Raw genomic sequence first — 18,081 nt, forward strand, 5'->3', positions numbered from 1 at the left:
ACTGCCAAAAACTGCCACACTCGCTGTGTATTTTTCTTCTTTGATGTTGTTTATGTGACGATGTGCCGCGTGCTGCGCAATTGACGTTACGCGCTGTACATTTTCTAAAAGGAGCTACGTAAAAAATAAAAAATAAAAAACTAGGAGAAGGATTTTTATTGCAGCGGCGGAGAAAATTCAGCAGCGGCGGCGCGCCGCTGCTGTGTGAACGTGGGGGAAACACTGGGACCTGTTGGGTCTAACACCACTTGAGACACTGTTTTGCTTACTTGAAGTGAAGGCCTAATGCTCTTTTTGTTTTTATTTGAAATGTAGGTCTGGTGTACCTGTTTTGCTTACTTGAAATGTAGGCCTAATGCACTTTGTGTTCATTTGAAGTGTAGGCCTAGTGTTCATGTTCTGCTTACTTCACATGTAGGCCTTATGCACTTTTTATGTTTGTTTGAATTGCAGGCCTAATGTACCTGTTTTGTTTACTTGAAATGTTAATATGCGTTACTTTGTCTTACTAGTTTTTCATGGTTTAAAGTAAGCTATTTGGAAATTGAAAATAAATACATCTGAAATTATAAGGTAATATGCCGTGTTGATTGTATTTGACAAAAGAAGGCTATTAGGACGTGGTAGGTTCGGACCTTTCTTGGAAGGAATTTTTAGTAACTGGACCTTGTTCAATTTTAATTGAAGACCCCTGGTCTATACTTTCAACATAAAGTCTACATATTTATAATTCGAAATTCGTCCCAGCCTTTATACCACAGATACTCTAGGGCAGGGGTCTTCAATGCTCGAGCACTCAGCTCGGATATTTTCCACGCTCTTACTTCTGGGGATACTTATCCTCGAAGGATCTGTGTTTGGATTCGTAATGCCGCTTAATATTCACGCTTTTTATCAGCGCCACGGTTTCAACACATAAAAGACACAACAAAGGTTTTGTACTGCCTTGCGGGAGAATGAACATGTATTGGTCAGTCCATTCATCTTTAAAATGTCTGTTTTCGGGGTCAAATTTCCTTATTTTCGAGCAAGCCATTTTCTCATTCCAAATTTGATTAGCTATTATTTGAGTGACGCTATAACGCACTAGGGGTGTGCCAAAATATCGATACTACGACATATCGCGATATTTCGTCTTGCGGGACGTTATCGATATGCTGACGCCAAATATCGATATTTAAACAATAAACATACAGCCGTTCTAAACAGATTCTCTCACAAAAATCCGCTACAGATTTAATATACAGAGTCACTACTTCAAGACCCCACATGAGGCGCTCATGAATTAGAGTGAAAGCCGCAGTCAGTGAAAAACAAAGAAGAAGAGGGAGACGCATACGGAGGAATGGCGCAAAGCGGGGGATTCGAAAACGGGAACAGACCAAAGCCGGTGAAAGATGCACCGTCGACTTTCAAATCAAAAGTCTGGGCCCACTTCGGCTTTTACCAGACTGACAGTGCAACGCTCGATAAAGAGTTCGCAATCTGCAAGAACTGCCTCGCTAAGGTCAAGTACACTGGCAACACAACGAACATGCACAGCCATCTTGTCCGTCATCATCCCGAGCTTGCCGCGGAGGAGAGGAATGCTTCTGTAAGCCAGCCTACAATCAACACTGCATTTAAAGCAAAGCTTCCTTCTGGGTCCCCCAGGGCTGCAAGTATTACAAAGTCCATTGCTTGCTTCATTTGTAAAGATCTCAGACCATACAGGGTAGTTGAAAATGAAGGTTTCCGCCGAATGTTAAATACACTGGAACCAAGATATGACATACCCTGTAGGAAATACTTCACTGAAAAAGCAATTCCCGCTTTGTATACAGAGACGAAAGCACATGTGGAAAACGCACTTCAGTCTGCTGAGAGAGTTGCACTTACATGCGACGCGTGGACGTCCAGGGCCACAGAATCATTTGTGACATTCACTGTTCATTTTCTTCTGGAGTGGGAACTGCGGTCCTATGTTCTCCAGACCCAGGCGATGTCCGAGTCGCACACCGGTGCCAACATGGCAGAAGTCATACGGAAGGCTACGGAAGAGTGGAAGCTCACGGGGAAAGACCCGGCGGTTGTCACTGACAACGCATCTAATATGACTGTTGCTGTTGAGCTAACTGGATACCAACACGTTCGGTGTTTTGCACACGTGCTTAACCTTGCTGCACAGCACGCACTGAAAGTGCCAGCTGTTGCTCGACTGACCGGGAGAGTCCGCAGGATTTCGACGTTTTTTCACAGAAGCACTACAGCCGCCGATGCACTGAAGAGAAACCAAAGGATGCTTGCACTGCCACATCACAAGCTGATCACAGACGTTGCTGTACGGTGGAACAGCGCTTATGAGATGCTGGCCAGGTTCCTTGAGCAGCAGCCTGCCGTCTGTGCTGCCCTCTTATCTCCTGAGGTAGGTTTATTTATTCTAATATAATGTAATATTTTTGCTGATAGCATAACGTTTGTGTATTGAGTCTGTGTGTGTAAGTGTTTTGTTTATGCATCATATGTAGATTAAATTAATAATGTGTTTGTGAAAAAATATAAATTGAAATATGCTCATAATTGTAATATTATCTCATGATTTCTTGTTCTATGTGGCTCTGTTCTTGCATTAAGGCATAGGCAAGTTGAATTCTGAGCAGGTTACAAATTACAACCGAATGTAGTGTAATAATATAATTATGAAAATTCAAAATATACATTTAATTGATGTTTTTAATGAAAGTTCCATTCTGTCTGCCTGTGTTCTTTCGTTAAGGTAAGAAAGAGCACTAGTGACATCTGCACCCTGACTGAGACCGACATCTCAAATGCCGAACAGGTTGTGCAAGCCCTCAAGCCAATGCTGGTGGCAACAAAAATCATGTGCGAGGAGAAGAGCCCAACAATCTCCATAATTGCTCCGCTCCTTGCCCAGCTTTTGAGTGACACCACTGCCACCATTGAAGATTCCTCTCTCGTTAGAGAGATCAAGACCGCCATCCTCCGAGACCTGTCCAGGCGCTATGACTCTATGGAGGAGAAAAAGTTCCTGCGCATCTCGTCAGCCTTAGACCCCAGGTTTAAGTCTCTGCAGTTCCTATTGCCACAAGACGCCCAGGACACAAACACCAAATTAATGGAAATGGCTGCTGCTCTCAAGGTATTATTAAGATTAATTTGACATTAATAAGTCATTTTTTCTCAGTTTTTTCCCTTCTTTTCTGCCTTCAAGTACTGCTAAATGCCATATACACATTAACTAATTCATACATATATAAAAATCGATTTAACAAAATAAATTCATCTCTATAAATTGAAGTTATTGTTGTTATTAAAAAGACATGCAGAATAATGTAAATTCATAGCAATAGTTTTGAGACTTTATATTACCTAAAAACATGTTTTTAACTAGAAATGTAAATGGTATCACTTTCCATTTTCTTACAGGAAGATGATGCAGACATGGATCGGTTCAAGTGAGCCCTGACGACAAGGAGGGAAGCCCTGACCCACAGACTCCAGAGACTAGCGCAGTGAGGGCACACACACCAAGGAAGAGGAAGTCTGCGCTCACTGATCTCCTTGGTCAGACATTCAAGATGACCCACCAACGACTGTCGGCTTCTTCCTTGGCAGAAAGAGAGGTCAAGCAATACCTAGATGCTCCACCACTAGCACTGACTGATGACCCGTTGCACTGGTGGAAGTCTCATGCTCAAGCCTACCCACTCCTTGCCAAGCTGGCCCAAAGACATCTCTGTGTCCCAGGGACCAGTGTACCTGCGGAACGTGTCTTCTCTACAGCAGGTGACATAATCAGCTCTCAAAGGAGCTGTCTCACCTCTGAGCATGCTGACCAGTTGCTCTTCCTGAAGAAGAACATGCTGTTTTGAAACGTTTGCACATTACAGATTCAGTTGAATTTTATTTTTGCTCTGTGTTTGCTCTCTTTGTTCTTTGTGTTCATAAAACAATTTGATTCTACTTGTTCAGCAGCACTGTGTCCATTGTTTACAGAAAAGTTGATTACTAAGCAATGAAATGTTTTCTGCATTTATTTTGTTTTCTAATCTTCTGTTACTTTGCATAAAATGTTTTTGTAATAAATTCTGAATTTCTTCAGCGACACAGATATCGTGATGTATCGTGGGTGAAATTTCTTGCAATATATTGATAATCGCAGAATCGCTGTATCGTGATATTATCGTTATCGTGGGTAAAATATCGTGATAGTATCGTATCGTGGGGTACCTAGTGATACCCAGCCCTATAACGCACATGCCGTGACAGATGGAGGGAGGGGAGGATTCGCTGAGTGCATGATCTTCGCTCTGTGAAGATCATTGCTTTGTGCTGTTTTTACGCTGTACAACAGACTATTCTACTTTTCAATTTGTATTTCAGCGAGAAATGATTTTACTAACATAATCATGCTTTGTATAGTGAAATCATAAAAAAAAAAGAAAACTTTTTTTTTAATTATTATTTTTAATTGGTCATGGGTCCGGATAGGAACGTCACTTGGTCCGGACCCGGACCGCGGTCCGCCGTTTGGAGATGCCTGGTATAGACCGTCGCGATTTCCATTGAAACGAATGGCGCGGTGATTATTCTATTATTCTTCAAAACGAGAGCTGGTAATTTGTGGAAAATGAATTAAACTGTAATCAGACAACGCGGTTATATACTATAGACCCTAGAGTGTCTGTGGTATAAAGGCTGGGAAGAATTTTGAATTATAAATATGTACAATCCATAACGTTAGCTCTCTGGCTCATAGCTCAGCGGACTGGAATACCTCCCGTTGTCCAGTCGTAGCTACGGTCCGTCCTATTTATATGACAAACTTTATATTTGGATAGTAAAACACATGGAAATATAAAATGAATGATCTTAATTTATTTTCCTTGGCAAGTGACCATGGATAATGCCCTTTGAGGTGTCAAAAAACATGTTTGATCGATCGTAATTAAAGGGGACTAATTTTTGAGGGAGATGAACTCAAACAGAAGCTGTGTTCGAAATCGTTCCCTATACACTCGTTCCCTATTCCCTATATAGTGTACATGATATAGTGCACTATATAGGGAATAGGGAACGAGAATTCGGACACTACGCCCAACATTTCTAAACGTCATTTGCGTCAGTAAATGCACCTGGTATTTGTGTGACGTGATGCGCCGACATCATCTAAACAAACCGGGCTGGAGGTTGTATTGATGTTGAATGTTACATTTCCTTGTTCAAGTTTTTTTAAATTAATTTTGAATGTTAAATCCCAAATAAATTGTTGACATTTCTAAACACAAGCCGGAGACTCCATCATTAAATGTATTCGTTTTCGCAGTTATTCAGATTCTTCTTCTCCCCTGGAAAAATACAACCGCATTGCATTGTGGTATACGGGAGTAACATGTAGGGAACATCGTATGTACCCTATTTTAAGTCCACTATATAGTGCCCTATATAGTGGACCACTGAGAATTCGAACACCCAACAAAATGATCTAACACAGCTAGAATATACACAACAAAAGATAAGAAAGTAGGAAGGGGAGGGAAGGGAAGAAGGTTATGGGGTGAAAGCAGTATTAAAGAGGTGGATTTATTTATTATATGTATAACTATTATTTATTATATTATTATAACAGTTTCGGTTTTTGTTTGCATTGCACGCAGACTAACAGGGTGCGTGTAATACAAACTGCTGTTAGCCACTATGCATACTCAGTGCACAAATACGCGTATTACGCACGGACACAATATTCACAAGCGACACTTTGGTGTCAAATTGCGTGCATAAACTTACCATTCCATGGTTCCTAGGTCGACTTTGCAAGTTGGCGACACAACTATGGGGCAAAGCCTTGGGAGGAAACGTCAAACCAGCCCAGATCGCAAGCATTCAGTCATGTGATCCTCGACAAACTTTTGATTGGATGAGGCAATCATCTGGGAGATCCACATAGGTGGAACGGGTTCGACTGCCAGGGACGAAAGTGGCCACCTGCACCACAGCGCAGGCTGAGAGAGGATCCTGTGTTTAAGCTTTATAGTGGTCTACCGCAACGCCGTTTCCTGTTCTGACCTTCCCATGAGTGTGTCTGCGGCACCGGATACAACGTCTTTCCAAGAGGGAGAAAGATATGAACATACCAAGAACATCAACTGCAAAGAACATGTACAGTTAATATGGATTTTTGTCAATACATTTGAAAAAGAGATATCCGAAACGGATATACCACCATCGGTAGTTCCGTGTTAATGGAAGTCCCGCCCTCTCTCTGGCCAATGAGGCAATTTTGAGCATCCCGTTCCAGGCCTTATGTAAACTGATCAACTGGGTTTGACATACAAAGAGACACACGCTCACACACGCACGCACGCACGCAAACACACGCACGCACACACACACACGCACATATATACACAAACTTCCTCTCTCTCTTCCTCTCTCTTTTACACACACACACGAAGAGACAAACACACACAGGTCGATGCCCTGACGTGCATCGATCCCAGAGCAACTCGTTTGGCGGGAGGCGGGACCAATCACCGCCTACCGACACGGACTCCCTCGCGCGCTTGGAATCGATATTCCCCACCCCCCCCCCCCCCCCCCCCCATTGCGGCGCTCTATAAAAACACGCTACACGTGCGCGGTCCCGTGAGACGTTTGATAAACCAAGTAGTGTGTGTGTGTGTGTGTGTGTGTGTGTGTGTGTGTGTGTGTGTGTGTGTGTGTGTGTGTGTGTGTGTGTAAACGGTACGAGAGAGAGAGAAAGAGAGAGCGGGAGGGACAGAGAGAGAGAGCGAGAGAGAGGCTTCAGAAAGGGTGCGCGCAGATAGTACAGTGCACCCTAGTTATGTTTATGCCAAAACCTATATAAATAATTAGGCTGTGGAAATTGCAATAAGTTAAGAACACAACTTCGCACGTTGAGCACACAGCCGTGTGACTCGTTTATTTTGTAAAAAAGAAAACCGGAAAACAAAGCGTGCTGAAGGTAAACAAATCCAGCATGGTCTGTGACGTCATGAGACGCACGTAATCCTTAGGGACCGCGATCCCTGAACCACCAAGAACGTAAATGACATGCAGTAAACAACAACACAATTGAAAGAACAACACATAACGAAATACTGTAGGTGAATTATGTTACGGTCACTACAAGGCTATAATTATATTATTTAGCGTGTAATGAGACAATCTATAGCCAAATTGTCGAAGATGCCCGAGAATCTTCGGGGATATCAGCATGGGAAATCGGCGAATCAGACCCATGAAGGGGGGGGGGGGACACGTTAGTTGAAGGGGGGGGGGGGGGGGCGACACGTTTGTTGAGGGGGGGGGAGACACGTTTGTAGGGGGGGGGCACGCTCGACAACGAGAGTTGGTTTTTATTGAACGCTCGACAACGAGAGTTGGTTTTTATTGAACGAGACTTCGGCCCTTTCCCATTCCTTTGCTCTAAAGAAAATCTCAGCCCTAGCCCTCGCTGTTGCGCGTGCACGCACCGTGGAGCAATGTCCCAATACCTCTTTAATGTAGCTTTAAGGGGTAAGGGGGAGGGCTAACATCCCCTCAAAATTGAGATTTTCGATGGGCACCCTCAAAGCGCTTCAGTTCTGACTTGCTCCCACAATACCTTGCGAGAAAACGGAAAATCAAGAAATATCCTAGACAAGATGGAGGACGAAAAGATGCGACAGGATTGGAAAAACACAAATGTAAGTATTTTCTCTGTAATTAACTAGTAATTATTTTATTAATTATACTCTGCAGCCCGGCCGCAGGCTTTGAAGCCCGGCAGCGGACTCTCGGAAGTCCCCGGCCGACTTTCGCGGAAGATCGCGGAAGTCCCCGGCCGACTTTCTTAGGCCGCCCAACCCCGGTTCTCGGCCAGGATGCATGCCCGATCAAGGGCTCTGCAGCCCGGCCGTCGACCGGGCTGCAGACCGGGCTGCAGACCGGGATGCATACGACCGGGCTGGATATCATGTCGTATGATATCCAGATCTTCCATGTTCTAGTGACTCCAGGTTAAAAATAAACTTTACTATACTAATATATTAGATTAGATTAGATTAGATTAGATTAGATTAGATTAGGCTTTATTGATCCTTTTGGGATGACTCCCTCAAGGAAATTGATTGTCCAGTAGCTTACAGAAAGAAACACAACACAATATTAAATTATATACAATATAAGATAAACAATACACTCTTAAGATAACAATAAAAAGTAAAATAAAAAGTAAACAGTAAACAATAAATATAATATAAGATAAGATAAACAATAAACTCTCAACTAACTAACTAAAAAAAGTAAACAAAAAACAGTAAACAATAAACTCTTAGCTAATATAGAAAGTAATATTAGTAACATTATTAGTTATTAATTATTAATATTATATAAGTAATATTATATATACTAATATATATATTATATTAGAAATATTACATGGTTAATCAATGTATTTTTTGGCAGTACTATATTGTGTACATAGCTATTACATATTGTACGTAACATATGGCCATATCACCCAGTTCTGGCATATAATTCCTAATTCCTTCTTATTCGTTTTCTCTCAGGACATCGTTGAGTCCACTGCCACCAGCCCCCCCACCTCTCCCTCATGCTCCTCCACCCCAGGCACCTCTTCCACCACCCCAGACACCCCTTCCAAGAGAAGAGTGCCAAGGAGCAGGCGAGGCATGAGGAGAGCGAGGCAAAGTTGGCGGAATGGTGGAGAAGATGTGATTCTCCACCATTCTCTCAAAAGATGAGAGAGGGTGTGTGTGTGTGTATTTTTAGGTGTGCGTTTGTGTGTATTTTTAGATGTGTGGTTCAGTGTTTCTTATTTAAATAAAGTGTTTCTTCTAAAGTGTTCTTGTTCTTAACCGATTATTATCTAAGGGTGCATTCACACTAGGCCTTCTGGCCGTGGCCGTGGCTGTTTTAGCACCTAACCGTGCTCAAATCTGCCAGTGTGAGTGTGGCCAGTCTCGCCAGGCCGTGCCAATTACAAAATATAAATACCATTTCAGGTTAAACATCTTTACAATGGGTCTTGCTCGTTGCCCGAGACAATGGCAGCCAGTCTGTCTCTTGTAACATTACCAGGGGTCTGGTTATCTGCTAGGGGGCACAGGGAGGCCATGATGACGTCACAGGGTAGGGTTGTCCCATTTGGTAGGGGATCGGTTAGGGTAGCAATGAGGGTTAGGGTTGAGATGTAGGGTTGAGACAGTGAGCAAAGAAACGGGATTGGGCCTTCAACACGGAACAGCTGCACGAAACGATGGTCACGTCACTCTCGGTGACGGTGTCGACAATAATGAACACACGAACAATGTTAATAGAACAACACACAACCACATAAAATCCCGAACCCATTAACCCCACTTAATCCAACAACAAGTTAACAAAAGCCCCATTTGTCAACTGAGAACCCCAATTCCCAGAATCCCCCGCAGCTCCGGAACACGGCGTAGCTTATATTAAACTTTATTATCTGAATGGGAAATGCAATATTTTAGGACAGATACACTATTAAACGCGTTTCTAATGACATTTCTAGCGAGAAATTTACATTTTCCTTACATAATCTTCAGTCAGTGAATGTGTATGATCTTTATTAATCTTTATTATCTGAATGGGAAATGCAATATTTTAGGACAGATACACCATTAAACGCGTTTCTAAGGACTTTTCTAGCGAGAAATGTACATTTTCCTTACATAATCTTCAGTCAGTGAATGTGTATGATCTTTATTAATCTTTATTATCTGAATGGGAAATGCACTATTTTAGGACCGATTCACCGTTAAACGTGTTTCTAATAACATTTCTAGCGAGAAATATACTTTTTACTTGCATAATCTTCAGTCAGTGATTGTGTCTGATCTTTAGTTTTATAGTTATTAGGATTTGATCGGCTCGCTCGCATGTTTCAACGACGTCAGGTTGCTTTCGCTAAACTAGCAGCTCACGTGCTTCCTGCGTTTGTGTTATTAAACTGTTACTTTATGTAACTTTTAATGATATCATCTTGTTAGAAACACGTATATCTGAGAGCCAACCCAGTCGCCAAAAGCATACGTTGACAGTGTACTTTTCGTGAACACTGGATTACGTCGCATTTCAACATAAAATAGCGTGTTATACACACACACACACGCACGCACACGCAGACACACACACACAAGCACACACAAGCACACACACGCACGCACAGACACACAGACACAGAAACACACACACACACACACACACACACACGCACACACGCACACGGTGCATTTCGCTGCTAAAACAACAACCAAAAAATATTCCCTCAAATATTATTGCATTCAAAACGTTGGCCAAAATGGCCAATAATATCATTTTTTATTTGGGATGCTTCTAGGACATTTTGGGTGGATTTTGAACGGTATGTGGGGGGCACGTTTTTTGCAGGACCTGGCAACCCTGCGCTGTTGCCCGAGATCTGGATCCACCCCGGCGTGGTGCCGTCTCCTTTTGACCTTTTGACCCCAGACTTCTGGGGGAATAGCTGAATCAATTCATTAGTCAATCAGAAGCATGTAAATATGTTCCCGGTGGCGTAAGAGGACGAACAAGGTGTCCTTCAACATCTACGCTTCCAGGAGATTGCAACGGTGCCACACATGAGCATATTCGAACATGTTTAATGGTAGTAATTAGCTGTCGAAATTGGAGGCCTTAATCAATACTGAGCAGCTATTGATTTGCTTCCCGATAAAGATTTGTCACAAATTACATGTTATTTAGCATCTACACGTTGAGCTGAGTCCAATGACACCAAGAACGACACTCTAGCTAATGGTAAAATGTGTTTTACATGGTACACCTAGGTCTAGGACATGATCTCGGTGTAGCAAGAGGCCGAGCTTGATCTCATTGGACTCAGCTTAACGTGTAGATGCTAATTAACATGTAATTTGTCAAAAATCTCCATCGGGAAGCAAATCTATAGCTGGTCATTATTGATACAGGCCTCCAAAATCGACAGCTAATTACTACCCCGAAACATATTCAAATATGATCATGTGTGGCACTGTTGCAATCGTCTCGAAACGTAGATGTCAAAGGACACCTTGTTTGCTCTGTTGCACCACCGGGCAGATATTTTCATACTTCTAATGGATTGATTCATATTGTAAGGTTCTCGGAGTGAGACTTTAAGTGGCTGCAGCAGAAGTGTTGAGACGAAAGATGATATCAAGAGATTTATAGAATATTCCCATTCACATTATGATTCTTCGTCGTAACATCCGACCAAACATCCTTTACATTCACAGAGCGAAGATTATGAAAGTCCAGGCTCAGCAAGTGCTCCATCTCGTTGCACCTGCACCCAGCGGCTCGCTTGCAAGATTTTGGCCTGAAGTTCTTCCCAGACCAACACCCTAGCCATCCAACATGCATATCTGAGAATCAGGCCTCTCTTTAATAATGACAAAAAGTTATGAGAGAAACACACATTAACTTTTTGTTATCTCATAAGCGGCGTGGTGCCGGCTCCTTTTGACCTTTTGACCCCCGACTTCAAAAACGTGGCCACAGGCCAGCTGTGTCTACACACCTTTAGCCACAAATATACACCTCCATCCCACAAAAAATGGGGACTAGAAACTAACCTCTGTCTTATGTACATTTACTGTACTGTTGGAGGTCACGCCCCTTTGCCGACCTTTTCGAGATAGCTAGGGGTGCTAAAATGTTTATACACATTTCCCGGGGCCCCGTGTACGACATATCCGAGATTTGGAGTTCTAGCCCTTAGAGAAAAAAAGTTTTCCCAAATGGAGTGTCATTTGGACAAAGCCCCTCAGAAGTGTAGCCTGCAAGACCTAATGGTTCAGAATGTGGTGGAAAAACAGTTTTTGAGATAGGAAGGTCCTAACGCCCTGAAATACCTTATTCTAGGGCCTAACTGGGACCTCTGCACCGAAACTTGGCCCGGTCGGACCCCGAGGGCAGGAAGGGGGGGCCTGCCCTCGGGGTCTGACCGGGCCAAGTCTCGGCAGGAAGGGCCCCCCCCTTCCTGCCCTAGGGTTAGGGTTAGGGTTGACTCGCGGTAGGATGTTCATCTTTACGATAGAAGCTCTTGCTCGAAATGAATTAGGAATGGACGACCAACGCTCCAAATCGGATTCCACCTGCCTGAGAGTCGAGTTATAATTAACCGAGACTGTAGTTTGTAATGAAGGAAAAATCGATAGACCTAGGTATTTAAAATTGTCAACTACTGGAATAATGTTTGGTAAGGAAGCATGCCTCATAGTGTCGTTTAGAGGAAGGAGAGCCGACTTAGACCAGTTTATTTTGTAGCCAGAGATACTCCCGAATTTATCAAATGTAGACAAAATATGTGGTGTAGATTTAATTGCATCACCAAGATAAAGCAAAATATCATCACAATAAAGGGAGATGAAATGATCTGTTCCATGGACAATAACAGGAGTATGGGTTGACTGACGCACCGTCTGGGCCAGAGGTTCCAAAGATAAAATACATAAAAGTGGAGAAAGAACGCAGCCTTGTCTAGAGCTGCGGCCCACTGGAAACAACGAAGAACAGATTATGCCAGTCATTACCATGGCTGAAGGGGAGGCGTAGAGCGCTTTAATCATGTTGATGAAATGGATACCATATCCCATATGCTGAAGGACAGCCCATAAATAGTGCCATTCAAGGCGATCAAAAGCTTTTTCTGCGTCCAGAGATAATACAGCACAGGGAGTTTGGACCTCAGCTGAAGCTTCGACAATGTGTAAAAGTCTGCGAACATTATCAGAAGATAAGCGAGATTTTACGAAGCCAGTTTGGTCAGGGTGAATCAGCTTATTCATAAGGGGCTCGAGCCTTAGTGCAAGCACTTTAGCAAAAAGTTTAACGTCAGCATTCAAGAGCGATATAGGACGATAATTTGCACATTCATTTGGGTCTTTCCCTTTTTTATGGAGAAAGGTGATTGTAGCGGTGTTAACATCCCTTGAAAAGGAACCACTTGAAATGGCATGATTGATCATGTTCAGCAATAGAGGGCCAAGCTGAGACCAACACTGTAAATATAGTTTTGGAGGAATTCCGTCAAAACCCGCCGATTTGCCTTTATTAAGACTGCGTAAAGCCCTCTCCAATTCGAGTAGGGTAAATGGTTTGTCCAGAGACGTAGCCTCATGGGGCAGCAATTTAGTAAGATTTAAATTCTTGAAAAATAAATCAAATTTAGAAGAGTCATGAGGGACTTCAGAACTATACAAGTTGGAATAAAAGGAGCGGAATGTCTCATTAATTAATTTGGGGTCCGTTACTAGAGCGCCAGCTGGTGTTTTAATGGCGGGTATGTGCGCAAAGTTTTCACTGGCAAGAAGGCTTAAGGCAAGTGACCGGCTGGGGCGGGCCCCCTCAAAGTAATGGTGCTGGCGCGTACGATGGATAAGAAATTCAGCGTGCTGTCGGGATAGGGAATTCAGCTCCTCTTTTATTTTATTACGTTGGGTGATTGAGTCAGGAGTTACGTTGTTTTGCATAGTACCTTCTAGTTGCCCGAGATCACCCTCCAGCTCAAGAATCCTGCGTTGACGCGTTTTGTTTAAATTAGAGGAAAACGATATGCAGTTACTTCTAATATAGCCTTTTACAGAATCCCATAGGATACGAGTGTCCTCTACTGAATGCAAGTTAAAAGATATGAATTCTGCTAGGCCAGATTCAAGTTGCACCAAAAAGCTCTCATTGCGCAGCAAAGAGGTATTGAAGCGCCAGCGTGGGGCGCGGTCACGAGATACGGAAAGGTTAGCCCTACAGATGACAGCCTTGTGATCTGAGAAGGCCAGGGGGAGCATGTCCGTGCTTACCTTTTCGAGGAGATCCTTCGATACAAAAATGAAGTCTATTCTGGAAAATGAATGATGTCTTGCGGAAAAAAACGAGAAGTCTTGTTTATTGTGATTGGTAACGCGCCATATATCTATTACTGAAAATTCCTGAGCCCATTTCCTCAATGCAACCGACGCTGATCTCTGATCACTGCCCTCTACTACAGCCGTCCTGTCCACAGAGTGGTCCCAAACCGCATTAAAGTCTGCCCCAATAAATAATCGGTAATCAGACAGGTCATGCATGATATTGGACAAACGTACATAGAAATCAGGATCAAAGCTGTTAGGTGCGTAAATAGATAAAAATGCAATTTTCTTGTTTTCTATGATGGTTTTCATAAAAGTGATTCTACCATCTGAGTCGCCCCCAACACCTAAATTGGTGACCTGAAAGTTACGGCGGACCACAATTACTACGCCTTTTGTTTTATTGAGGGCTGAAGCATTTGTCTTTACAACGTAATGTTTATTTTGTAGCTTATGGACATCTTTCTGAAGCAAGTGGGATTCGCTGACCAAGGCTATGTCCACTCTCTCTCTTCTTAGTACATCCAGAAAACGTGTGCGTTTATGGGGCAAATTAAGGCCACGTGCGTTAAAAGAAATCACGGTTAATTTAGTCATTCAGGTGGTGGTACATAAGATAAGATATGAGCTGTAAATAATAGAAAAAAGATAATGGGGAGCAGTAGGTAACTTACTCTTATTTCCCCAAAGCGCATGTAATAGCGCTGGCTCTAATCTATTTCAGGTCGGGGAATTTAACTTTCAGAGCGGTCGTGGCCGCCTCTAAGCACCCGAACTTCAACTGTTCATTGCCAATCCAGACAAGGAGGGTGCCTGGGTCCCGGACTCTGGTCTTTACATTTTTGCCATGGAGCTGCTCGCGCAGCGGCCAGTATTGGTCCCGAAGTTTCCTCCGACGCACCGACATATCCTCAGTAATCCGTAGCTTCACGCCGGGAAGGGCCTTGAGCTCAAACAGTGTGGATTTCACTGCCTCCATAATGGAGATCTTCTTTTGTAGATGGTGGAGCTTGAATATCACCGTGCGGGGTCTGGATTGCTCTACCAATGGACCAAGCCTATGGGCAAATTCGATGTCATGCTCTTTCAGTGGAATGGATAGGAGAGCGGAGAGGGTCTTAGCCAGCTAGGCCTCCATGTTGTAGCCTGCCTCGCTCTTCTCTTGCAGGTGCAGCAAACGGAGATTCCTTCGCCTGGATTGATTTTCAAGGTTGTCAATTGCGTTCAACGCTTCTTCAAGTTTATGATCCAGGGCTTTAATGACCAACTCTTGAGCTGCCACCTTGTTGGTTTGCAAAAGCAAGTTGGCCTCGGTTGAATCCAGCCGCGCACCGATAGAATTCACTGAAGTGTTTAATTTGTCCATTTTCTTGGAAAGAGCGTCTAGTTTATCCATTTTACTGGTAAGATTGGCGATCGATGCCACCAGCGTGTCCAGCGTTGCCTGAATTTTCTCCATCACTGGTGTGGCTCGGGTCTTAGGAGACATACACAGGAGTTTGGATTTGTTTGTTTGTTTGCTTGTTTGTTTGGGTTAACTCACGCAGTTTGTTTGTTTGTTTGTTTGTTTGGGTTAACTCACGCAAGCCTGCCTAGAAGTCCCAAACGGCAGATAGCGTAATAAATCAACATCGACATATAAAGAGAACGTATTTGTAGTTAGCAACGAGTTGATTAGGGGTATAAAATCATGCTTTCTCCCCAAGAGAGTCGGACCCACACGTCTCACTCACTGCCGTCCGCCATCTTCCATGCTTCCATCAATACTCCTCCATTTTTCCACCACATTCTGAACCATTAGGTCTTGCAGGCTACACTTCTGAGGGGCTTTGTCCAAATGACACTCCATTTGGGAAAACTTTTTTTCTCTAAGGGCTAGAACTCCAAATCTCGGATATGTCGTACACGTGGCCCCGGGAAATGTGTATAAACATTTTAGCACCCCTAGCTATCTCGAAAAGGTCGGCAAAGGGGCGTGACCTCCAACAGTACAGTAAATGTACATAAGACAGAGGTTAGTTTCTAGTCCCCATTTTTTGTGGGATGGAGGTGTACATTTGTGGCTAAAGGTGTGTCGACACAGCTGGCCTGTGGCCACGTTTTTGAAGTCGGGGGTCAAAAGGTCAAAAGGAGCCGGCACCACGCCGCTTATGAGATAACAAAAAGTTAATGTGTGTTTCTCTCATAACTTTTTGTCATATTAAAGAGAGGCCTGATTCTCAGATATGCATGTTGGATGGCTAGGGTGTTGGTCTGGGAAGAACTTCAGGCCAAAATCTTGCAAGCGAGCCGCTGGGTGCAGGTGCAACGAGATGGAGCACTTGCTGAGCCTGGACTTTCATAATCTTCGCTCTGTGAATGTAAAGGATGTTTGGTCGGATGTTACGACGAAGAATCATAATGTGAATGGGAATATTCTATAAATCTCTTGATATCATCTTTCGTCTCAACACTTCTGCTGCAGCCACTTAAAGTCTCACTCCGAGAACCTTAAAATATGAATCAATCCATTAGAAGTATGAAAATATCTGCCCGGTGGTGCAACAGAGCAAACAAGGTGTCCTTTGACATCTACGTTTCGAGACGATTGCAACAGTGCCACACATGATCATATTTGAATATGTTTCGGGGTAGTAATTAGCTGTCGATTTTGGAGGCCTTTATCAATAATGGCCAGCTATAGATTTGCTTCCCGATGGAGATTTTTGACAAATTACATGTTAATTAGCATCTACACGTTAAGCTGAGTCCAATGAGATCAAGCTCGGCCTCTTGCTACACCGAGATCATGTCCTAGACCTAGGTGTACCATGTAAAACACATGTTACCATTAGCTAGAGTGTCGTTCTTGGTGTCATTGGACTCAGCTCAACGTGTAGATGCTAAATAACATGTAATTTGTGACAAATCTTTATCGGGAAGCAAATCAATAGCTGCTCAGTATTGATTAAGGCCTCCAATTTCGACAGCTAATTACTACCATTAAACATGTTCGAATATGCTCATGTGTGGCACCGTTGCAATCTCCTGGAAGCGTAGATGTTGAAGGACACCTTGTTCGTCCTCTTACGCCACCGGGAACATATTTACATGCTTCTGATTGACTAATGAATTGATTCAGCTATTCCCCCAGAAGTCTGGGGTCAAAAGGTCAAAAGGAGACGGCACCACGCCGGGGTGGATCCAGATCTCGGGCAACAGCGCAGGGTTGCCAGGTCCTGCAAAAAACGTGCCCCCCACATACCGTTCAAAATCCACCCAAAATGTCCTAGAAGCATCCCAAATAAAAAATGATATTATTGGCCATTTTGGCCAACGTTTTGAAAGTAATAATATTTGAGGGAATATTTTTTGGTTGTTGTTTTAGCAGCGAAATGCACCGTGTGCGTGTGTGCGTGTGTGCGTGTGTGTGTGTGTGTGTGTGTGTGTGTGTGTGTTTCTGTGTCTGTGTGTCTGTGCGTGCGTGTGTGTGCTTGTGTGTGCTTGTGTGTGTGTGTCTGCGTGTGCGTGCGTGTGTGTGTGTGTATAACACGCTATTTTATGTTGAAATGCGACGTAATCCAGTGTTCACGAAAAGTACACTGTCAACGTATGCTTTTGGCGACTGGGTTGGCTCTCAGATATACGTGTTTCTAACAAGATGATATCATTAAAAGTTACATAAAGTAACAGTTTAATAACACAAACGCAGGAAGCACGTGAGCTGCTAGTTTAGCGAAAGCAACCTGACGTCGTTGAAACATGCGAGCGAGCCGATCAAATCCTAATAACTATAAAACTAAAGATCAGACACAATCACTGACTGAAGATTATGCAAGTAAAAAGTATATTTCTCGCTAGAAATGTTATTAGAAACACGTTTAACGGTGAATCGGTCCTAAAATAGTGCATTTCCCATTCAGATAATAAAGATTAATAAAGATCATACACATTCACTGACTGAAGATTATGTAAGGAAAATGTACATTTCTCGCTAGAAAAGTCCTTAGAAACGCGTTTAATGGTGTATCTGTCCTAAAATATTGCATTTCCCATTCAGATAATAAAGATTAATAAAGATCATACACATTCACTGACTGAAGATTATGTAAGGAAAATGTACATTTCTCGCTAGAAATGTCATTAGAAACGCGTTTAATAGTGTATCTGTCCTAAAATA

The 18,081-nt window shown here is 43.1% G+C and overlaps 2 protein-coding genes across 4 annotated transcripts in view; one reads left to right on the forward strand and one right to left on the reverse strand.

Annotated features, from left to right (window-relative positions):
• The window catches only part of sts (steroid sulfatase (microsomal), isozyme S), a 50,092-nt gene extending 43,813 nt beyond the window's left edge, over positions 1 to 6,279 (reverse strand). For 2 of the 3 annotated variants that reach the window (XM_056595469.1, XM_056595467.1), the window contains exon 1: positions 5,788 to 6,279. The gene's annotated coding sequence lies outside the window, so the exon portion shown is untranslated. The remainder of the gene's footprint in view (positions 1 to 5,787) is intronic. The other variant, XM_056595468.1, reaches the window with a different exon arrangement.
• LOC130385926 (E3 SUMO-protein ligase ZBED1-like) lies at positions 545 to 3,459 on the forward strand. Its single transcript, XM_056594711.1, has 3 exons — positions 545 to 2,404; positions 2,756 to 3,139; positions 3,427 to 3,459. Exons 1-3 carry the CDS (start codon positions 1,346 to 1,348, stop codon positions 3,457 to 3,459), a joined length of 1,476 nt encoding a protein of 491 aa, XP_056450686.1. The 5' UTR covers positions 545 to 1,345.
• Positions 6,280 to 18,081: the final 11,802 nt, after the last annotated feature.

This window comes from Gadus chalcogrammus, chromosome 7 (genome assembly GCF_026213295.1).
Source record: "Gadus chalcogrammus isolate NIFS_2021 chromosome 7, NIFS_Gcha_1.0, whole genome shotgun sequence".
Taxonomy (NCBI): Eukaryota; Metazoa; Chordata; class Actinopteri; order Gadiformes; family Gadidae; genus Gadus; species Gadus chalcogrammus.